The sequence below is a fragment of the Vigna unguiculata genome, chromosome 4, assembly GCF_037176805.1.
Source record: "Vigna unguiculata cultivar grain cowpea cultivar isolate G323 ecotype 2 chromosome 4, ASM3717680v1, whole genome shotgun sequence".
NCBI classification, from domain to species: Eukaryota; Viridiplantae; Streptophyta; class Magnoliopsida; order Fabales; family Fabaceae; genus Vigna; species Vigna unguiculata.
Genome location: NC_140795.1, coordinates 42888862 through 42907738, shown reverse-complemented (window position 1 = coordinate 42907738; position 18877 = coordinate 42888862). Strand labels below are relative to the sequence as shown.

At 29.2% G+C, this 18877-nt stretch overlaps 1 protein-coding gene and 1 pseudogene across 2 annotated transcripts; one reads left to right on the top strand and one right to left on the bottom strand.

Moving 5' to 3' along the window:
• Nucleotides 1-2244: 2244 nt before the first annotated feature.
• Nucleotides 2245-10220, top strand: LOC114182285 (Tic22-like family protein). The gene is made up of 8 exons (XM_028069123.2): nucleotides 2245-2739; nucleotides 3791-3885; nucleotides 4731-4810; nucleotides 4972-5013; nucleotides 5095-5222; nucleotides 5633-5813; nucleotides 7241-7419; nucleotides 9414-10220. Exons 1-8 carry the CDS (start codon nucleotides 2348-2350, stop codon nucleotides 9928-9930), a joined length of 1614 nt encoding a protein of 537 aa, XP_027924924.2. The 5' UTR covers nucleotides 2245-2347; the 3' UTR covers nucleotides 9931-10220.
• A 1390-nt stretch (nucleotides 10221-11610) lies between these two features.
• LOC114180845 (zinc finger CCCH domain-containing protein 17-like) lies at nucleotides 11611-16481 on the bottom strand (annotated as a pseudogene). Its single transcript, XR_014994702.1, has 8 exons — nucleotides 16397-16481; nucleotides 14697-15098; nucleotides 14403-14588; nucleotides 14200-14301; nucleotides 13760-13921; nucleotides 13460-13677; nucleotides 13256-13357; nucleotides 11611-13161 (listed from the first exon to the last, which is right to left on the bottom strand). The product of XR_014994702.1 is annotated as a zinc finger CCCH domain-containing protein 17-like (transcript).
• Nucleotides 16482-18877: the final 2396 nt, after the last annotated feature.

The following is an 18877-nucleotide window of genomic DNA, read 5'->3' as shown; positions in this document are numbered from 1 at the left end:
TAATAGTTATAATTTTTCCTTTAAGTAGAATCATGTAATATATATATATATATATATATATATATATATATATATATATATATGATGACATGATAAATAAAAATATATGAATTTTTTTGGTATAAAACTTATTAGAACGTGAATGAGGATTTTCATTCCAAATAACTCTTGACTTTATTTTTTTTCGATGACCCATTTTGTCGATTGATGAGATAAGTAAAAGAAATGATATGTACACGTTTATTTTAGGCTTTATTTACTTTATTTTTTGATAATTCGACATCAAAATATAAGTACAAATAAATTATTTTCTTAAGAAAGAAAGGCTTGTATCATTTTGTTCATGATGATATTTTACAATTTGGAACAAATTAAAAATTTTCTGGTTAATAAGAGATCTAAATGCTCTTCATTACATATACATCGACATGTGAAGGAGAACTCCAAGCAAAGAGCCAAAAAAATTTTGTAAATTTTTGTGGGAACTTTAAATTTGCAATCCTCATCCAACTTTGAAGTATCCTAATGGGAAGTGCTATTTTAACAAACATTGATAAAACTTATTATAGAAAATTTTGATGTTGCAAAAAATATGGTGTGGTCAATTTGAATTTGAAAACACAAGAAAGTATAATATTTTGGTCGCAAACTTCCAACCAAACTTTTGTTTAGCATGCCCAAACAAAAATTATGAAGATCATGAAAATCAATTCCTTCCTACTCTTTAGTCATTATCAATCTGAGTTCAATAATGAAGTCCAATCCAAAAGATTATTTTTCACACCGGCCTTACTAAGTCATTTTCTTTGTTAGGAATTTTATAAAATTTGAGTCTTGTTTATATGAAATTAACATAAAGTGTAATAATATATATGATAATTTTTTAAAATACATGATAACATATTAAAGAAAACACATCTCACAAAAAAGTGCTGAAGTTTTAAAAGAAAATCATTCAATCAACTTTTAAAATTGTCTCCTAACATTTAATGTATGATATACTATATAATAAGAGAGTTAATCAATATAATAATACTAATGTTCACAAATAATATTATCTATATTTGTTTAAAAAGTTAGTCTCTCAAATTTTAAAATTTTATTTAATTAAAAAAAATCCAATATTTTTTTAAGACAAAAACTGATATATCTAATTAAATAGATTTTGATAATCTTTCCCTTCAAATATGTTTTTCATTTTCCCAGTTAGACTTTAACTAAAAATCAATACCCCAAACAACTTAGTTCAATGTTCCACAAACAATTTGCTGATTAAAATATCATAGTATGAATTGATGTAAAGTTAACTTAACCTATTTTTATCGTATCACAAAAATAATATCATTATTTTAATCACTTATTTAATTTGAATAAGGTACACATTTTTCTTAGTTTCTATTAGTTTCTATTTTCAAAATTATTTTGACGTTCACAATTGTTATTATTTATGCAGGTATGTATTTTTAAATATACGTGATATTATATTAGTAGGTGATGATAATATAATGTTATTAAATTAACATATAAAATAAAATTATATTTATTAAAAATAAAGTGAAATATATAAGAAAAGATGAGAGAATAATTGTTGATAAATAAAAAAATTAAAAATAACTATCAATTTTCAAAAATTTAATAAATAATTACATTTTAAAGGATAAAATTGATAGTTTGAAATGTATATACAAAATAGGAAATTCTCTTTATATATTGTTATAATTATTAAGTTAATATATAAAATAAACTTATATTTATTAAAAATAAAGTGAAATATATAAAAAAAGGTGAGAGAATAATTGTTGACAAATAGAGAAAAAAAGTTTATAAAAATAACGGTCAAGTTTCAAAATTTTAATAAATAATTATATTTTAAAGGATAAAATTGATATTTTGAAATGTGAACATAAAAGAGAAAATCTTTTTATATATTATTAACGAACACACAGGCGCGACAGCGTTTGTGTATCCGTATTTTTAAATTTTTATAAGATCAATAATATTTATTTTTAAAATATATATAATAAATTTTTAATTTTTAAAATAGTAATTAGAAGTAAAATTGGAAAATGAAAAGTGGATACAAAAAGAGGAATCCCCTTTATGAATTGTTATAGATTATATGTTATAAATTATTTATTTATTTTTATTTTTATATATTGTTATAGGTTATAAATTATTTATTTATTTTTATTTTTAAAATATTTAGAAGAAAATAAAATAAAGGTCACATTAGCGTGAGCTCTTCATCCTTTGAAAATAACTGATTCCTCGACACTCTCCCTCCGTCACTCCCTCACCTCAAAACCCCCCATTCCCAACCCATACTTCATCCGTCGATGCTCACTGCATGGCTCTTCCGTCAGAGCCTCACCGCCGTCGCCGCCACCACAACAACCACATCGCCACCTTCCTCCAATCCACTGCCTCTAACTTCGCATCTCTCTTCAATCCCCCAAACCCTCCGTCTCTCACGCTCCCGCACCCGCCCTCTTCACTTTCTCTCCCTCTCCTCTTCGCGCCGCCGCTCTCAGCCTCAAACGCCCTCGACTCCACCGCGAGCACCGCCGAGCCCGCGCGCCCTGCCGCGAAATCGGTGAGCGTCGCTCGGCTAGGCGCCAATGGGAAGGGCGGCAGCGGGGGGCCTGCCTTCGTCGGGCAGGTGTTCAGCATGTGCGACCTCTCCGGGACGGGCCTCATGGCTGTTTCCACGCACTTTGACATTCCCTTCATTTCGAAAAGGTTCCTCCCTCTTTTCTAGGAATCGTATTATTTATTCTTGGTCTTTGGAATTATTTCGAGATGAAAAGAAAAGGGATTGTTAGTTCCTGAAAGTAATGGTTCGCGAAATTTTTTCTTAAAATTTCGTTTTGAATTTCAATTTCAAGAATGGCGTTTTTCATTTTGTTTGCAGTGGGAGACATATAAATGTTGAATCCATTTTGGGGTGGATTTGACTGGTAGGACCTACGAAGAGAGAGACAGAGAAAAAAAATGAAAGGTTGAGAGAAAAAGTGATAAACGTGACAAGTGATGTGGTGAGAGTGGATGAGAGGTGGGAAGAAAATGAAGTGGAATGAGATGGATGATAAACTGATTATATGAATATAGTTGTTAGTCAATGAAAACATGAAACATTTGAAAACAGAAAAAGAAATGAACAAAAAGTAGCATTTTATAATCGAAGATGAAACAAAAATCTACACTATAGAACATTTTTTCTGATAAAACTGTCTAGGACTCGTACAAGTATTTGGAAGAACTTATTTAAGCTCATCTTGCGGCGTAAGTATTTGTGAAAGTGTCTTCAGAAAGCTAATGAGAATAAAATGTTATCTGCACCAGCATATTTCAATTAACTCTCTAGATGCATGTTTGGATTTATGTTTTGGCACAGTATAATTGCGTCAACTCTGAAGCTTAGTATTTATATGTAAGTCTTTTATGTGATACATGCTTGATAAGAGTTTAATCAAGTATATATAGCCGAACACAACCATATCATATGTGATGCTTGAGTTTGGTTGCACTTAGTGATCTTACTACCTGAGATGCTAAGAGTGAAGATGTGATTCTTGTGAGATAATTCCTTACTTGTGTAGCAAACGTGGGACATCTTGCTTAAGCTTTGAAGAAGTTTAGGAGTTGCTGATTATAGATTCGTGAACATTGAAAGGAATTTTCAGCAAAGATAAAGATGCTTGGTTGAAATTGTTAGTCATATAGATCAAGCTTTTACGAACTTTATTTTTTCTGAAGATATGAATTTTCACCTATTATATATCATCTGCAGAACCCCTGAGTGGCTGAAAAAAATATTTGCAGCGATCACCAAGAGTGAGAGAAATGGCCCTGTATTTCGCTTTTTTATTGATCTAGGAGATGCAGGTTAGATATATAAATCTTATGAATTTCTCTAGTCTTTGTATAATTGTATGTTGTTGCTTTACCAATCCATTTCTTTCTTATGATTTACTTCAAGGTTGTTTTGATCAATATTCCTATCTATTTTTTTATATAGAACTTGATGAAATTTATGTTTATGATGATATATATAAATAGCACTGTGTCCTTTAACCGTACCAAGGCTGATTAGCATTTGAATGTTCATTAGTATTTCAAATAGAAAAGAAAAACATTTTGCTGGGGTGGATTGAGGAACCTAAAAGTAGGGAAGAATAAGATATTAGATATCCTCTGTGCAACTCCAAAAAAACTGATACAAGGAAAAAATAAAATCAAGAATGTGACAAGGCTGTCCAATCTATGCATATCTAAAAATGGCAACTAAAATTAAAGTGGCCATGTACTGCACACCAAATAAAAGCCACAAAGCAAGTGGCAGATTGGCACCTTCGACGATGCAATCATTTGGGCCCAATCAGTTGTTATCTTCCTTACTTTTACCATATTGTTATATGAAGCCAACAAAAACTGTTCCAAAGTGAAGGGACTAATAAACTGGGCGTAGATGCCCCAAGAATCCTAAAGGATTTTTCCATACATATCGCTACCTGCAATGCAAATATACTGGCCTACTATGTCCGATCGTGATCTCATACTGACTAATATATTCCCCTTAACTCGGTATATATTTTGTATGTTCCCATTTATCCTTGTTAGCTCCCTGCTTGTCCATGAATTTACTCTATTAACATCTTTAGCTTGGCTAATGTTAATATCTGATCAGTAATTACTTTTTCACTTGTTACTGATATTTTTAATGGCATTAGTTTCATATGTCAAAAAGCTGAATATTCCAAGTGGTGTGGTCGGTGCCTGTCGTCTTGACCTGGCTTATGAACATTTCAAGGTACTGTTGGTTCTATGTAATGTAATAATGATGAGGTTGTTTAGACATGGCAATGCATGCAGATTTATGTTCCTAATTATGGAATTTTGATGTATTAATCTTCTTTGTTAGTTTTTTCTTTTTCGCTTAATTTATAACATTGTACATTACACTTCATTCAGGAAAAACCTCACTTGTTCCAGTTTGTTCCAAATGAGAAGCAGGTATTATTAGATTTTCATTGTTGCATATCTTCCAGTTTTATTCACGGCCTTCTGTATTAATAATAAATACATCCCCATTAGGTCAAGGCAGCCAATAAACTGCTGAAGGCAATATCACAGCATGGTGTCAGGAAAAAGGTTGATGGGGTTCCTGTGTTTAGTGCCGAGAACTTAGATATTGCAATAGCAACTACAGATGGGATTAAATGGTGTGTTTCTCAGCTTCTTTCTTGTTTCATGTGAACTGTAGTTTTTTTACCACAACTTTTTATCTTTTTGATTTGATATTTAATATTAAACAAATAATTGTTTTGGATTTTCAATGGATGGATACCTCTCTTTTTTTATTAAAGTATGTAATTCAACAGGAATCTCTGTACTTGTTTCTTTTCCAATTGTATATTGACAGATTTAATATGATTTTGGTCAGTTTTCAATCCTCGGTAATAGTAATAATGTTGATTTGCGATATGCTATTTGATGTGTTAGGTTTTGTGTTTACTCTTGATTATTTATCTCATTATGTTTCATTGATACCAAACTCTTTAGATAAAAAAACGTTTCTACCAAAGCATGGAATTGAATATATTACACGTACATTGTTTCTTTGTTCAATCAGGTATACTCCCTACTTCTTTGATAAAAACATGCTTGACAATATTCTCGAAGAAGCTGTTGATCAACATTTCCATACCTTAATCCAAACCCGGCACATGCAGAGGCGGCGGGATGTGGTTGATGACAACTTGGCCGCAGAAGTTATTGAGGAAATGGGAGATAGTCTTGGGGAGCCACCAGAGGTATGATGAAATTCATGAAAAAATAATTTTGTTAAACAACATACGTGATAGAGAAAGAAAGTTTTCTTTTTCCAGCGGTAGTGCTAAAGAATCTCACAGATGGAGTTGTGCATAGCTAGCTATAGTGCCATGGTGGAGCTGAGTAGTGGCAGAGCTGATTAGCTCCTGGCCAATGGAGCCCTTCGTGGTTGTGTAGTTCATGGTTGTGACTGTAGTAGCCCTTGTCGCCAGGATTGGGCCTCTATTCTGTTTTTTCTAATTTGTCACCTGTCTCTTGATTTGGCGTTTCTCTCTCACTTCTTTACCAGCCATCTCTGGCAGTATTTTGTGACCATCTTGGTGGCGTATTCTGCAGTTGTTTGGCCCCTTCTTTTCAGAACTTCTGCTCTTGTCTAGGGTTGCAGAAGGTTTTCTAGAGAAGAGAAAACGATTAGAATTCTGGGAGCGGGTGGCATCAGAGTGGCTGATGTGAAAAAGTGATTAGGATTTTTTAATCCCTAAAGTCAAAGAGTGTTCGGCCCAAGTCCAAATTTGGCCCTTCTATACCCAAAACTGTCCTATAAGATATTCTGTAATGTTTAAGAATATTTGGAAAAAAAAATATGGAGAAAAAAACATGAATACATAATTATGTATAACATAGTTATCTAGTATTATATAATAGAGATAAATATGTAACATTAGTCTTTTGGTGATAAAACCTCGTAAAAGATACCTTTATGCTACAAATAGACACAATACAAAAAATGAAGTTAATATACTGCAAATAAAGCTTTCAAGACTTTTTACACAAAAAAAGAGTTTAAGCTTAAAACAAATTTTCTCAAATCTTTAAGTCAAGTGAACAACTTTAGATGATATATAATAATTTGATAGTTCGTTAGAGCATAAGTTTAAAGGACTTGTGTTCAGAAGCTTATGAGATAAACATGGTAATATGTAAGAGTGGAATATGCAGCACAACATTTTGTCCTAGTTCTCCTACAAAAAAGGCTATATTTGCTTTCTTATACATGATCCACTGATGCTAGGGACAGTATTCTGAAAGTGTTATATTTTAGAATCCTGTCTCCGTGACTACTTTATCCAGACTTCAAATCGTGACTTTTTGAATACATTCAAGAAAAAACTCAGTAACATAAATTTAAAAATACTTCAAATTCAATATAGCAGGCCCTATCAATTCAAAATCCTATTCAAGATGGTCTCAAACTCAACAATTAAAGGCACCCGAAATGATCTGTGTATAATAGAAAGGTTGTTCTGAGATACATCATGTAACTTGTTCCTGAAAATAAGAGTTGTGCTCAATGTTTCATTCATTATATTTGTTTAGAAGGAATGAACTTGAGTTATACATAACATTAATATCTAGTCCTATTTCTCTTTAAAAAGATGGATTATCACTGTTGAATTTTTCCTGATAGGTTCAGGAGTTGCTTGACGAAATGGGTCATCCTAGTATACCACTAAGTGTTATTTCAAAAGCTGCCGAACTCCAGTTCCACTATACTGTTGACAAAGTATTTCTGGGTAATAGGTGGTTGAGAAAAGCAACAGGCATACAACCTAAATTTCCGTATTTGGTTGACTCATTTGAGAGAAGGTATGTTTTATATATTTTTTTTTAAGCCTTTGAAACTGAAATGTATAATTCGTTGCATTTAACTCCTGTCTTTACTTCAGTGGTTTCCTTTTCTAGAGTTTTCTTGCATTAAAAAAAAGGTTTTAGCAAATCTTGCCTAAGAATTAATAATATTTATACCAACTCAGATAACTTTGGTTGGATATGTAATTATTTTTTCATAATTTAATATCCAGGTCTGTTGTACATAGGTTAAACAGGGAAATCAAGAGCTTCCTTATTACATTATTATATATATATATATATATATATATATATATATATATATATACACACACACACACACACACACACATTCAGTTGTTTGTGCTGTGCATTGACTTTACCATTGCACCTGTGGAAATGTGTAAATTTGGTTCAGATTTTGTTAAACTCATATCATTGATTTGTTAGGCTCCTCATCTAAATAGAGCTTTTTTTGTCTCAACCACCAAGAAGAATGTTCTGTCACTGCTTAAAGAATCCTTTCCTATTATTTATAACTGTAGAAATGCAGTATGGACAGGATTATGGAGGGATTTAAATTGGGAAGCTGTTGTCAGTCATCCCCGTTATCTTCTCTAGAATTTGTCTGCGAAGCCTTAAAATCCACTTATACATGACACGCTAAGTGTAAGCTCAGTTTAAGCTCAAATTATCCATAAATATTTATTTTCAAGCTTGAGATGCAAGTCCCAGGTGTGTTTGCAAGTCCTAGGTGTGAAGAATGTGTTGAAGATTTTACATCAAATAGATATATGTCAAATTAAAGTATGTAAATAAGTGCAAACCTTTACCAGTTCATTTTGTTAGGTTGAGTTAGACTCAAAGGATCAATGCTAGAAAAGATACATGATAAAAGCTGCATTTACATATTGTACTCCTTTCCCTATGCTACCGAAATGAATGTTGTGCCCTTCAAGTTTCTAATGTAAGGGATTGCAGTAATTAATTATAGTGATAGAGTCTAGCTTCTAAGTAAATATTGAAAGAATAGTAAAAACAGGATGGCTCCATGCCATCGACTGATTTTAAAAGACACATCTTATGGAAAATATTACAATAGTTGGACAAGAACTCTCGTGCTATTGCTTATTATTTCAGTTAATGATGACAGTGATTCACAAAGTGCTACGAACAAGTTAAAAGGTGCCATTTTGGCCACCTGTTTTTGTGGATCATATGCTGCACTTAACTTGTAGTAGCCAGAGCATAGCCAAAATTTACTAATGAAGTTGCATCATTCTGAAACCATTACGCTAGGAAACTCATGTAAACCAACATCCCCGTTGACAGAGTGCAGCTTCCCCTTGGCATAAATGAGCATATTTACTCAAATGGTCTACTGCTACCAATTTAAAAAATCTGTTCTTTTGATCATGGAACTCATAAAATCCATCGAGATATCTTATGATCCCATCCCATACCCCTCAAATTTGAGGGAGAGCGTTCTGGATGGAATGTTTTCCATATCTTTTCAGTTGTGTTTCCTTTGTATTTTAATTTTAAATTTTAAAGTTTAAACAATTCAAAGAACTGAACTAGGTGCCTTCCCATTTCAGTGCATTGTTCATTTTTTCTTCCGTTAACCATAGCCCAAATACTGTTGCTTGATCTGAAATCTTGACTGAAAAATGTTTTGGGTACTAATTTCATATGTTTAGAAAGTGTTGTACTCGTTACCCTAGCTAAACCCTCTATTTTCATGAATTTATGTTTTGCATTTGAATAGCAGCTGAAACTCCGAAATAATTTTTGTAATCAGTTGACTCCCGACCATGTTAATAAATGAGTAGGAAGCTTTATTCGACGACTTAAATCAACTTTACAACTGATTAGAGATTAATCTACAAATAAGCTCAAGCAACTGACAATCTCGATAATATTTCAATTTTAATATAACAGCGGACAATATCAAACAGAACTTTTAAAGTTGGATGTTCAATGCTTTGTAACATATATTTGTTATCCTGCAGAAGTGAAGCTTCTTATCTGAGAGCTACCGAGTCAAGGCGTTGCCTTGAGAACCCTGAAGTGGAAGATGATAGGAAAATTTCTGAATGCATAAACTCTTCTAATTGCAGTTTGGATGATAATACTGAAGCAATCAGACAACCTAGTTTCAGACTAAATCTACCATTTGGAAATTGGTTTCATCACCTATGGCCAAAACAGTGTGATGAAAAAGCAGGATCATCTAAAAAAGGTGTAAATAAGGAAGATACGAAAGCAACCCACTTTCTTCCAAAAGTTACAATGGTTGGTCTCTCTACAGAGGAAGCAGGCCAGATGAGCAAAGCAAATTTAAAGAAGACAATGGAGGATTTGACGAAAGAGTTGGAGAAGACAGAGCTAGATAATATGTCAGGTGGTGACTGTAAAGAGGGCACAATGGAAGATAGGGATCCACTATTTGTGGCAAATGTGGGCGATTACTATTCTAGTTTGGGAAGAGCAGGATCTCATCGCTGGGTTAGAGGAGGAACCAACTAAAACCTTTTTGTCACAGAAATTTTCTTTTTCAGGTTATCTATTAACATGTTACAGTGTTCGAGCTAAAAATAAACCTCGTTTGCGGTGAATACTGAAAGTGGATGGATCAAGCTGGAGATTATGTCTTTGATCGATGTTGTAAATGATATTTTTTGTAATTCATCAGTGATGCCCATTTTGCTCTGGGAAGTTAAATAAAACTGTTACAGAATGACATTAACTATGTATAAACTTGATTGACCCTACGTATAAGAAAGTGATAAATCAATGTTGTCTTCATTTTTGGACTATTTGGTCATGGTTTTCTACGTCTGGACAAGAATTAAAATTATGCTGCTTATTGTATCTCCCTCAAAAAATTTTAAAGGTTAAATTTTGGAAAGTGAATATCAATTAATTTTTACGACTTAGTTTGTAGATATCCAATTTTAGTTGAAGAAGTTAGTATTATTATTTTTGTATTTCTAGTTTTCCGAAAGTGCTTATTAAGAAAAGAAGTCTTAATAAGTTATTAGCATCTATTTGGTTTTCTATGATGAGGGTTTAAATTACTGTTCGAAATTAAATTGGAAATTTAAGTTGTACATAGAATTAGGGTTCACTAGAAATAATAAGGAACAACAATACTTTTGTCATAAAAAAACTCAAACAAAACGTCTTTGGTCTTATTATAAATGTCCTTTTTTTATATTTACAAATAATACATGATTATGTTTTGTATGAAAATTCGGATGAAAATTTTCAGTAAGACCCACCTTTTGTATTAAATATTTTTCAGATATGTAATTGAAATTTATTATAGTTTAAACTTATTTTTGGACTGAACCAATATTATTTGTCACCGGATTTAGACTGATCTTAAACGAATTGGTTATTTTTCAAACGGTTTCTAAGTTAAATTAACATTATTTAATGTTAATTGGACAAATTACTAAAAATGCAACTTTGTTTGGTAAAAAATTGTATGCAATTTTCTGGTGAAATAAAATATTACTATTTTCTTAGACAAGACTGAATTAAAATGGCAATTTTTCTATTAATTTCAAAAAAAAAAACATTTATCCGTACAATCAATATACCCGTATATTCTTATATTTTGAAATCTCCCATAACAAAAATCTATTCAAACAAAACCTATTTTTTGAAAAATTCAAAATGTTCAAACAATATTCAAATAAACTACACAGATCAACACAAGCATCTAAGATCCAACATAATCGGCTGAGTTCGAAAATTCAAATCATTTCAACTCTTTCTCTTTCTTTTCTTTTTATGTTGCAGGACACATTAAAACATTCACAAATTCAAGTTGTCTCTTAGACTGACTTGAATAGAGACAATTGGTCATATATTAATTATCATTAGAAACGATAGTTATATATGAATTTGTCAGGTTTCTGACACCAAAAGCTTTGAGAAGAGCAACAATGGTTTAACATATAAGAATCTTCATCACTCACTTTATTATGATTTCATTTTCTATCCATTGCAGATTCAAATATTAGAAAATAGCATTAACCATTAAACTAAGACCATTGCTTATATACTCCTACATACAAATTTAAAAAACAGTGAGTCTTTATTTTTATTTTTTCTATCAATAGTTATCAAGTGAAGGACTATGTGATCATTTTATTTTGAGAAAAAAAAAATATTTTTTTTTTTAAATTTAGTCTCTAATAAACTATATTCGTACATTTTTATGAAAGACAAATTTGCTTCCATCAAGGTTACATAAGTTCATCGCATATTTACTTTACAATTTACAAGTTTATCCAAATCCAATCACGATCGCATGTGCAGGTGTAGGCACACACATAATCAAGAGAGAGCAGGGTCGTTATTCAAAGTGAAGCAAGTGAACTGCCCTAGGTCGACGATCAAGGTGATGCCAATGTATTTTTGCACAATTTGAATGTCGCCCTTGAATGCACGCGCTGATAGTAGTGAGTACAATATGCTTCATTCTTGACACTAACTCTCTCCAAATTGTGATTTCAACACCTAAAAGCACCTGTTTACAAGAAAGACACAAAACCCAAGTGTATGATCTGAAATAGAGATAACACATAATGAAATCATTCAAATAATGCAATAATGCAGGAAAATGGCCTAAACTAAGGTATGAATGCAAAGAATATTCAACTAAAATAGACTGATAATGCTAACAGAATGATGAATGCTTTTAAATGAAAATATATCATCTCATCTCAAGTCCAATTCATACAATGATATCCCAAGAAGCACAAATTTCACAATGTTTTTAGAATAATGAATAACTTGTTGGGTCCCTAAGTCCAATTGATTAATTGAGGCAAGACACTAAGATAGATAGTCTTTGAAGCTTTACTTTCTCTTTATAAAATATTTTATCTTAGGTTTCTGACCTAGAAGACACTTACCTGCCAACTAAGCATGGATCTTCCACTCAAATGTTGTGCACTTGCCACACTTGGCCTCAAAGGAGTGCCTCCTTCCCTAGTAACATATAGTCTCAAAAGGCTGTCAATTTACTACAATCTTTTTTTTTTTCAATTGACAGACAATTCTCCAGTAACCAAAAGCTTGGCACTTGCAATACTTGGTCTCAAAGGAGTGTCTCTTTCCCAGTAACATATAGTCTCAAAGGGTGCCAATTTATTTTTAATTTTTTTTTGTAATTGACCGACAATTCTCCAGTAACCAAATGCAGTGAGTGTGAAGTGAGTGTCACCATAGAAACCATACAAAAAAATATTTCATATCTCATTTAAGTATATTATTGCAAAAACTATCTCCCTTAAGTGTCATGGTGTCAAGACTCACAATGTTGTGTGTGAAGTTTCCCAACAAGTACTCATCATCATGAAACATATATGAACAATGTACTTAGAAAATCAGTGAACAGACTTGGAACTAAGAGTTAAGATGATGAAGTTCCATTTAAACATGTCTTTTGATGAATAAACAAGATGTAATGTATATGCTACGTAGATGCATTAATGATGTAAGATGACAAAAAAGATAACATGCATAAGAATGAAGAACACAATGCATTTTGCTAACAAAAGATAAATTCATGTCTAAAGAATATAGAAAACATCTTAATTAGATGCCACCTTAGGTAACTCATTCCATTTCCACACCCTAAGCAAACCAGTCCCATCTCCAGTGAGAAAGAGTCCTCCATCAGCGACTAACTCAAATGATGTAATGTCTTTCTTAGCAAATAAACGGCCCCTCTCTGAAAATCTATACAGGAAAAGGACATGGTTAAAATATGCAACAATATCCAACACGGTAATATGTAGTAGTATAAGAGGAAATATAATTCAAGTTTACTTACGATGGCAATTCGTACATGGAAACTAAATTTCATGTACAAGAGGAAAACAATATTGGCTTGCCATTTGCGTCATGCATCCCAAAAAGTGATATAATACCTTGTATAATAGCATAATGAATTTTGTGAATTGACCAACTTCTTTAATACTATTGTTAGCTTGTTTTCTAAGAAAAGTACAACCAAATGATTTGGTATCTTATGCTTTGTTCGTTGTGTGTATATACCACACTCAAAGTTCCCACTTCTATCATTGCCTGGATTTTAATTATGCCGTCAGATGAACTTGAAAACAAATATCATTCCCAGCAGAGAATGGATGTGACTACACTAGTATGCTCATTAAGTGTCATTGTACATTATAATGTATCTATGTTCCAGACCTGAAGAAAACATGATAACAAGATTTGGATAGTGAGTGATAACTGATTTAGTCACTTTGTAATTCAAGGAAATTTGACACAATACAAGAAAAAAAAATTTGACATCAACTCACGATAGATATACCTTTATGCTTTGGTCCATGGATCCCGAATACAACATATTACATCCAACAGTTAGGGAAACTCTTAGGCAAACCACAGATTTAGTGTGGCCAATCAGTGAGCTAGCCAATTCAAAAGGAGACTTAGTTTCAGAGCTTTCTCTCCATGCAGTAATGACACCATCCTAAAAATTTTAAAAATTACATAATACATAAATCAATGGACACTAGAAACAAATGTTTAAAAAACAAGAATTCTTAACCTAATCAAGGAAAAAAAGTTCTAGCATAAGCAATTACGATGAAATAATTGATAAGGTAAAAGGCACTAGATGTTTAGACAATTCAAAAAATCTTAATGTAATGAAGCATAAAACTCAATCAATTAATTTACTGCATAAAAAGAAAGAAAAAAAAGTAGAGTTTAACATGGATAACATTTAACTTCTATATGGATTATTACCTCTACCCCAACAAAAAGGATGTTGTTTCCAACAATCATGTGAAGGATCCGTCCTTTGGGTCCATCAAGAGTGTACTCTAAATTGGTCTTGGTATTAAAAGCCTTTATAACAAACACATCCACAAAATCAATTTGCTTATACTACTCCTATAAGTAGAACATTATTATAAATTAAAATAAAACAAGGACAAAAAAGTGTTTACCTTGATAGCATTCTTTAAACCAACAAAAATCCATGGCCCCTCACTTATCAAAGAGTTAACCTCTTTACCAAAATTTATGACTTTAAGGGATTGACCTGTATGGCAATCCCATATCCGAACAGTGCCATCAGTGCTTCCAGAATAAAGTTTGTTGGTTCCAGCTAGAAGTGTAATTCTAGTTATAGCCTAATATCAAAAAATGTAATCATATCAATTTCAATTGAATTATTATTCCAAATATCCATTATCCAAAATATATTTTGTATTACTAATTATGGATTTTGAAGTGCATACCTTTTTATGTTGGTGAAGCTCTATTATTGTGGACAATTCATCACTTTGAAACCATGAATGCAAATTGATGCATTGTTCACCATACAAACACTTGTTGTTGGTCCAATACTTACATATAGTACGAGATGATTTCTTGGACACTACAACATTTGTCCCGTCTCTATCTTCACTCTTTTGAACCAAAGTTTTCTTGGACTTGGAGATAATCTTAGAAGATGAATGATGCTTTTTCCCACAAATTTTTCTTTTGGCATTGATACCGGGATAGGAAGTATGTGGAGACGGTGTTTCTGCATGCATAAATTTGCACGAATTTTTGTTACATCTCCCAGCTCGACAGTATATACAAGCTTTTCCATAAATTTCTTTATTCATCTTCACCAACTTTGCATCCATAATACTCTACAAAAATAAACGTTACAATTACATCCCATATGCAATAATTATTCAACCAAAAAATAAATTTTTATAATATTTGTCAATTTTATATATATATATATATACATATATATGTATATATATATACATATATATATATATACATATATATATATATACATATATATATATATATATATATATATATATATATATATATATATATATATACACACACACACACACACACATAAAACAAGAAAACTCCTAAAGAGTAACCAATAATTGTTAGTAACTATAGTGACTAATTTAGATACCAATCTAAAAAACTAAAAATTATTTGTTACTAAAATAGTCATTGTTATGAATAAAAATTTGTAATTGGTCACTAAATAGGTCTTTAAAATTGGCTACCAAGGTTTTGGGTACCAAATGAATTAATCATTAAATTGGTCACTAATTAATTTAATGATATTTTAAATTTTATTAAAAATATATATTGATTTAAAACTACTAAAATTATTTTGACAAAAAAATAATGAAATCACATATTAGAATATGAAAGTTTAAATTAAATGAAAGATGATTGAGAGGAGATAGAAGATTCTGAAATATTTTTAATTGTACATTTGCATTAATTTATTTATTTTCTATTTATTTATAATAGTAAATAGATTGATAGAAATATAAATAGATTAAATACATAAATAAGATAAATATACAAATAAATTGGATATATAGAAAAAATATATAAAAAGATAAATGATTGGAATATATATATATATATATATATATATATATATATATATAAACATTAAATAAAGAAGCAACAGAAATTCTATGGAAATATCAACTTGATTTAAGAAATTATATGGTAAAAACTTCATCGGGATTGAGTTTCATTATTTCATTCAAAATAAAAACAACAAACAATATATTTCTACTTCATTTTCTAACATTCACACATTTTGTAACAAACCTTTATTTTGTCGCAAACAAGCCTAAACCTGAATAATAAAAACTCTATTTCTAGACATTGTTATTATTAAGTTCGCATTAATGAATTATATGATGATGTTAAGAATGACCAATGACCACATCTATGTTTAGAATGTAATATTAATTAGCTATTTATCATAATCAGATTTTCCAAACTATCTTTTGGATCAATATGTGGAAAATTCCTAGACTATGCAATTGAAAAAAGAATAAAACAAAGATATGAGGGAAAAGAATAATATTGAATGATGAATCCACAAATAATTAATACTTCATTACACTCAACCCACATGAATGAAGAAATTAGTTACTCCTAAACATACCTGAATACTAGAATGATGATGAAATCTAATGCCTTCGGCTTTCAAATTGAGCTTCTATCGTCAAATGTATTTAGAAGAAGTTTTTTCTTCAAGTGTGTTTTAACATCTACCAAACCTTCAATATATAGACTTTCATAATTGGATCGGACCTAAAATTTTGACTTGATTTTCATATTTGAATAAATTATAATAGATAATCAATGATATCTATCTTGTAATCTATGGAGATTTCATCCATATAAAAAACACAAAAAAATACATTGTATATATAATTTTGAAAAGATAAACTTTTTAGGAATAAAAAAATATATAAAAAAGTATATAAAAAGATATTTTAAATTTCATTAAAAATATATATTGTGATTTAAAACTATTAAAATTATTTTGACAAAAAGATAATGAAATCACATATTAGAATATGAAAGTTTAAATAAAATGAAAGATAATTGAGAAGAAATAAAAGATTTGGAAAAGTTTTTAATTGTACATTTAAAAATACAAAATCAAAATTTTTAAATAAATAAATACCATAAGATAAATATAAAAATAAATAAATAAATTTGATACATAAAAAAGATAGATGAGTGATAATAATATAAGAAAACTTTAATACTCTATGTTAGAAATAAGATATTATAAATTTTCATATTTGAATAAATTATAATAGATAATCATTGATAAATATCATGTAATCTGTGGAGATTTCATCCATATAAAAAAAATACATTAAATATATAATTTTGAAAAGATAAACTTTTCAGGAATAAAAACCTATATAAAAAGGCATATAAAAAGATATTTTAAATTTCATTAAAAATATATATTGTGATTTAAAACTATTAAAATTATTATGACAAAAAGATAATGAAATCACATATTGAAATATGAAAGTTTAAATTAAATGAAAGGTAATTGAGAAGAAATAAAACATTTTGAAAAGTTTTTAATTGTAGATTTAAAAATACAAAACCAAAATTTTAAAATAAATAAATACCATAACATAAATATAAAAATAAATAAATAAATTCGATACATAAAAAGATAGATGAGTGGTCTAGATACAAGAAAACATTTATACTCTATGTTAGAAATAATATATTATAAATTTTCATATTTGAGTAAATTATAATAGATAATCATTGATATATATCTTGTAATCTATGGAGATTTCATCCATATAAAAAAAACAAAAAAAAAATACATTATATGTATAATTATGAAATGATAAACTTTTTAGGACTAAAAAATATATAAAAAAGTATATAAAAAGATATTTTAAATTTCATTAAAATTATATATTGTGATTTAAAACTATTAAAATTATTTAAATAAAAAAGATAATGAAATCACATATTAGAATATGAAAGTTTAAATTAAATGAAAGGTAATTAAGAAGAAATAAAAGATTTTGAAAAGTTTTTAATTGTAGATTTAAAAATACAAAATCAAAATTTTTAAATAAATAAAAACCATAAGATAAATATAAAAATAAATAAATAAATTCGATACTTAAAAAGATAGATGAGTGGTCTAGATATAAGAAAACCTTAATACTCTATGTTAGAAAAAAATATATTATAAATTTTCATATTTGAATAAATTATAATAGATAATCATTGATATATATCTTGTAATCTATAGAGATTTCATCCATATAAAAAAAACAAAAAAATACATTATATGTATAATTATGAAATGATAAACTTATTAGGACTAAAAAATATATAAAAAAGTATATAAAAAGCTATTTTAAATTTCATTAAAAATATATATTGTGATTTTAAACAATTAAAATTATTTTGACAAAAAGATAATGAAATCCATATTAGAATATGAAAGTTTAAATTAAATGAAAGGTGATTGAGAAGAGATAAAAGATTTTGAAAAGTTTCTAATTGTAGATTTAGAAATACAAAATCAAAATTTTTGAATAAATAAATACCATAAGATAAATATAAAAATAAATAAATAAATTCGATACATAAAAAGTTAGATGAGTGGTCTAGATATAAGAAAACCTTAATACTCTATGTTAGAAAAAAATATATTATAAATTTTCATATTTGAATAAATTATAATAGATAATCATTGATATATATCTTGTAATCTATGGAGATTTCATCCATATAAAAAAAACAAAAAAATACATTATATGTATAATTACGAAATGATAAACTTTTTAGGACTAAAAAATATATAAAAAAGTATATAAAAACCTATTTTAAATTTCAATAAAAATATACATTATGATTTAAAACTATTAAATTTTTTTGACAAAAAGATAATGAAATCCATATTAGAATATGAAAGTTTAAATTAAATGAAAGATAATTGAGAAGAGATAAAAGATGTTGAAAAGTTTTTAATTGTAGATTTAAAAATACAAAATCAAAATTTTTAAATAAATAAATACTATAAGATAAATATAAAAATAAATAAATAAATTTGATACATAAAAAGATAGATGAGTGGTCTAGATAT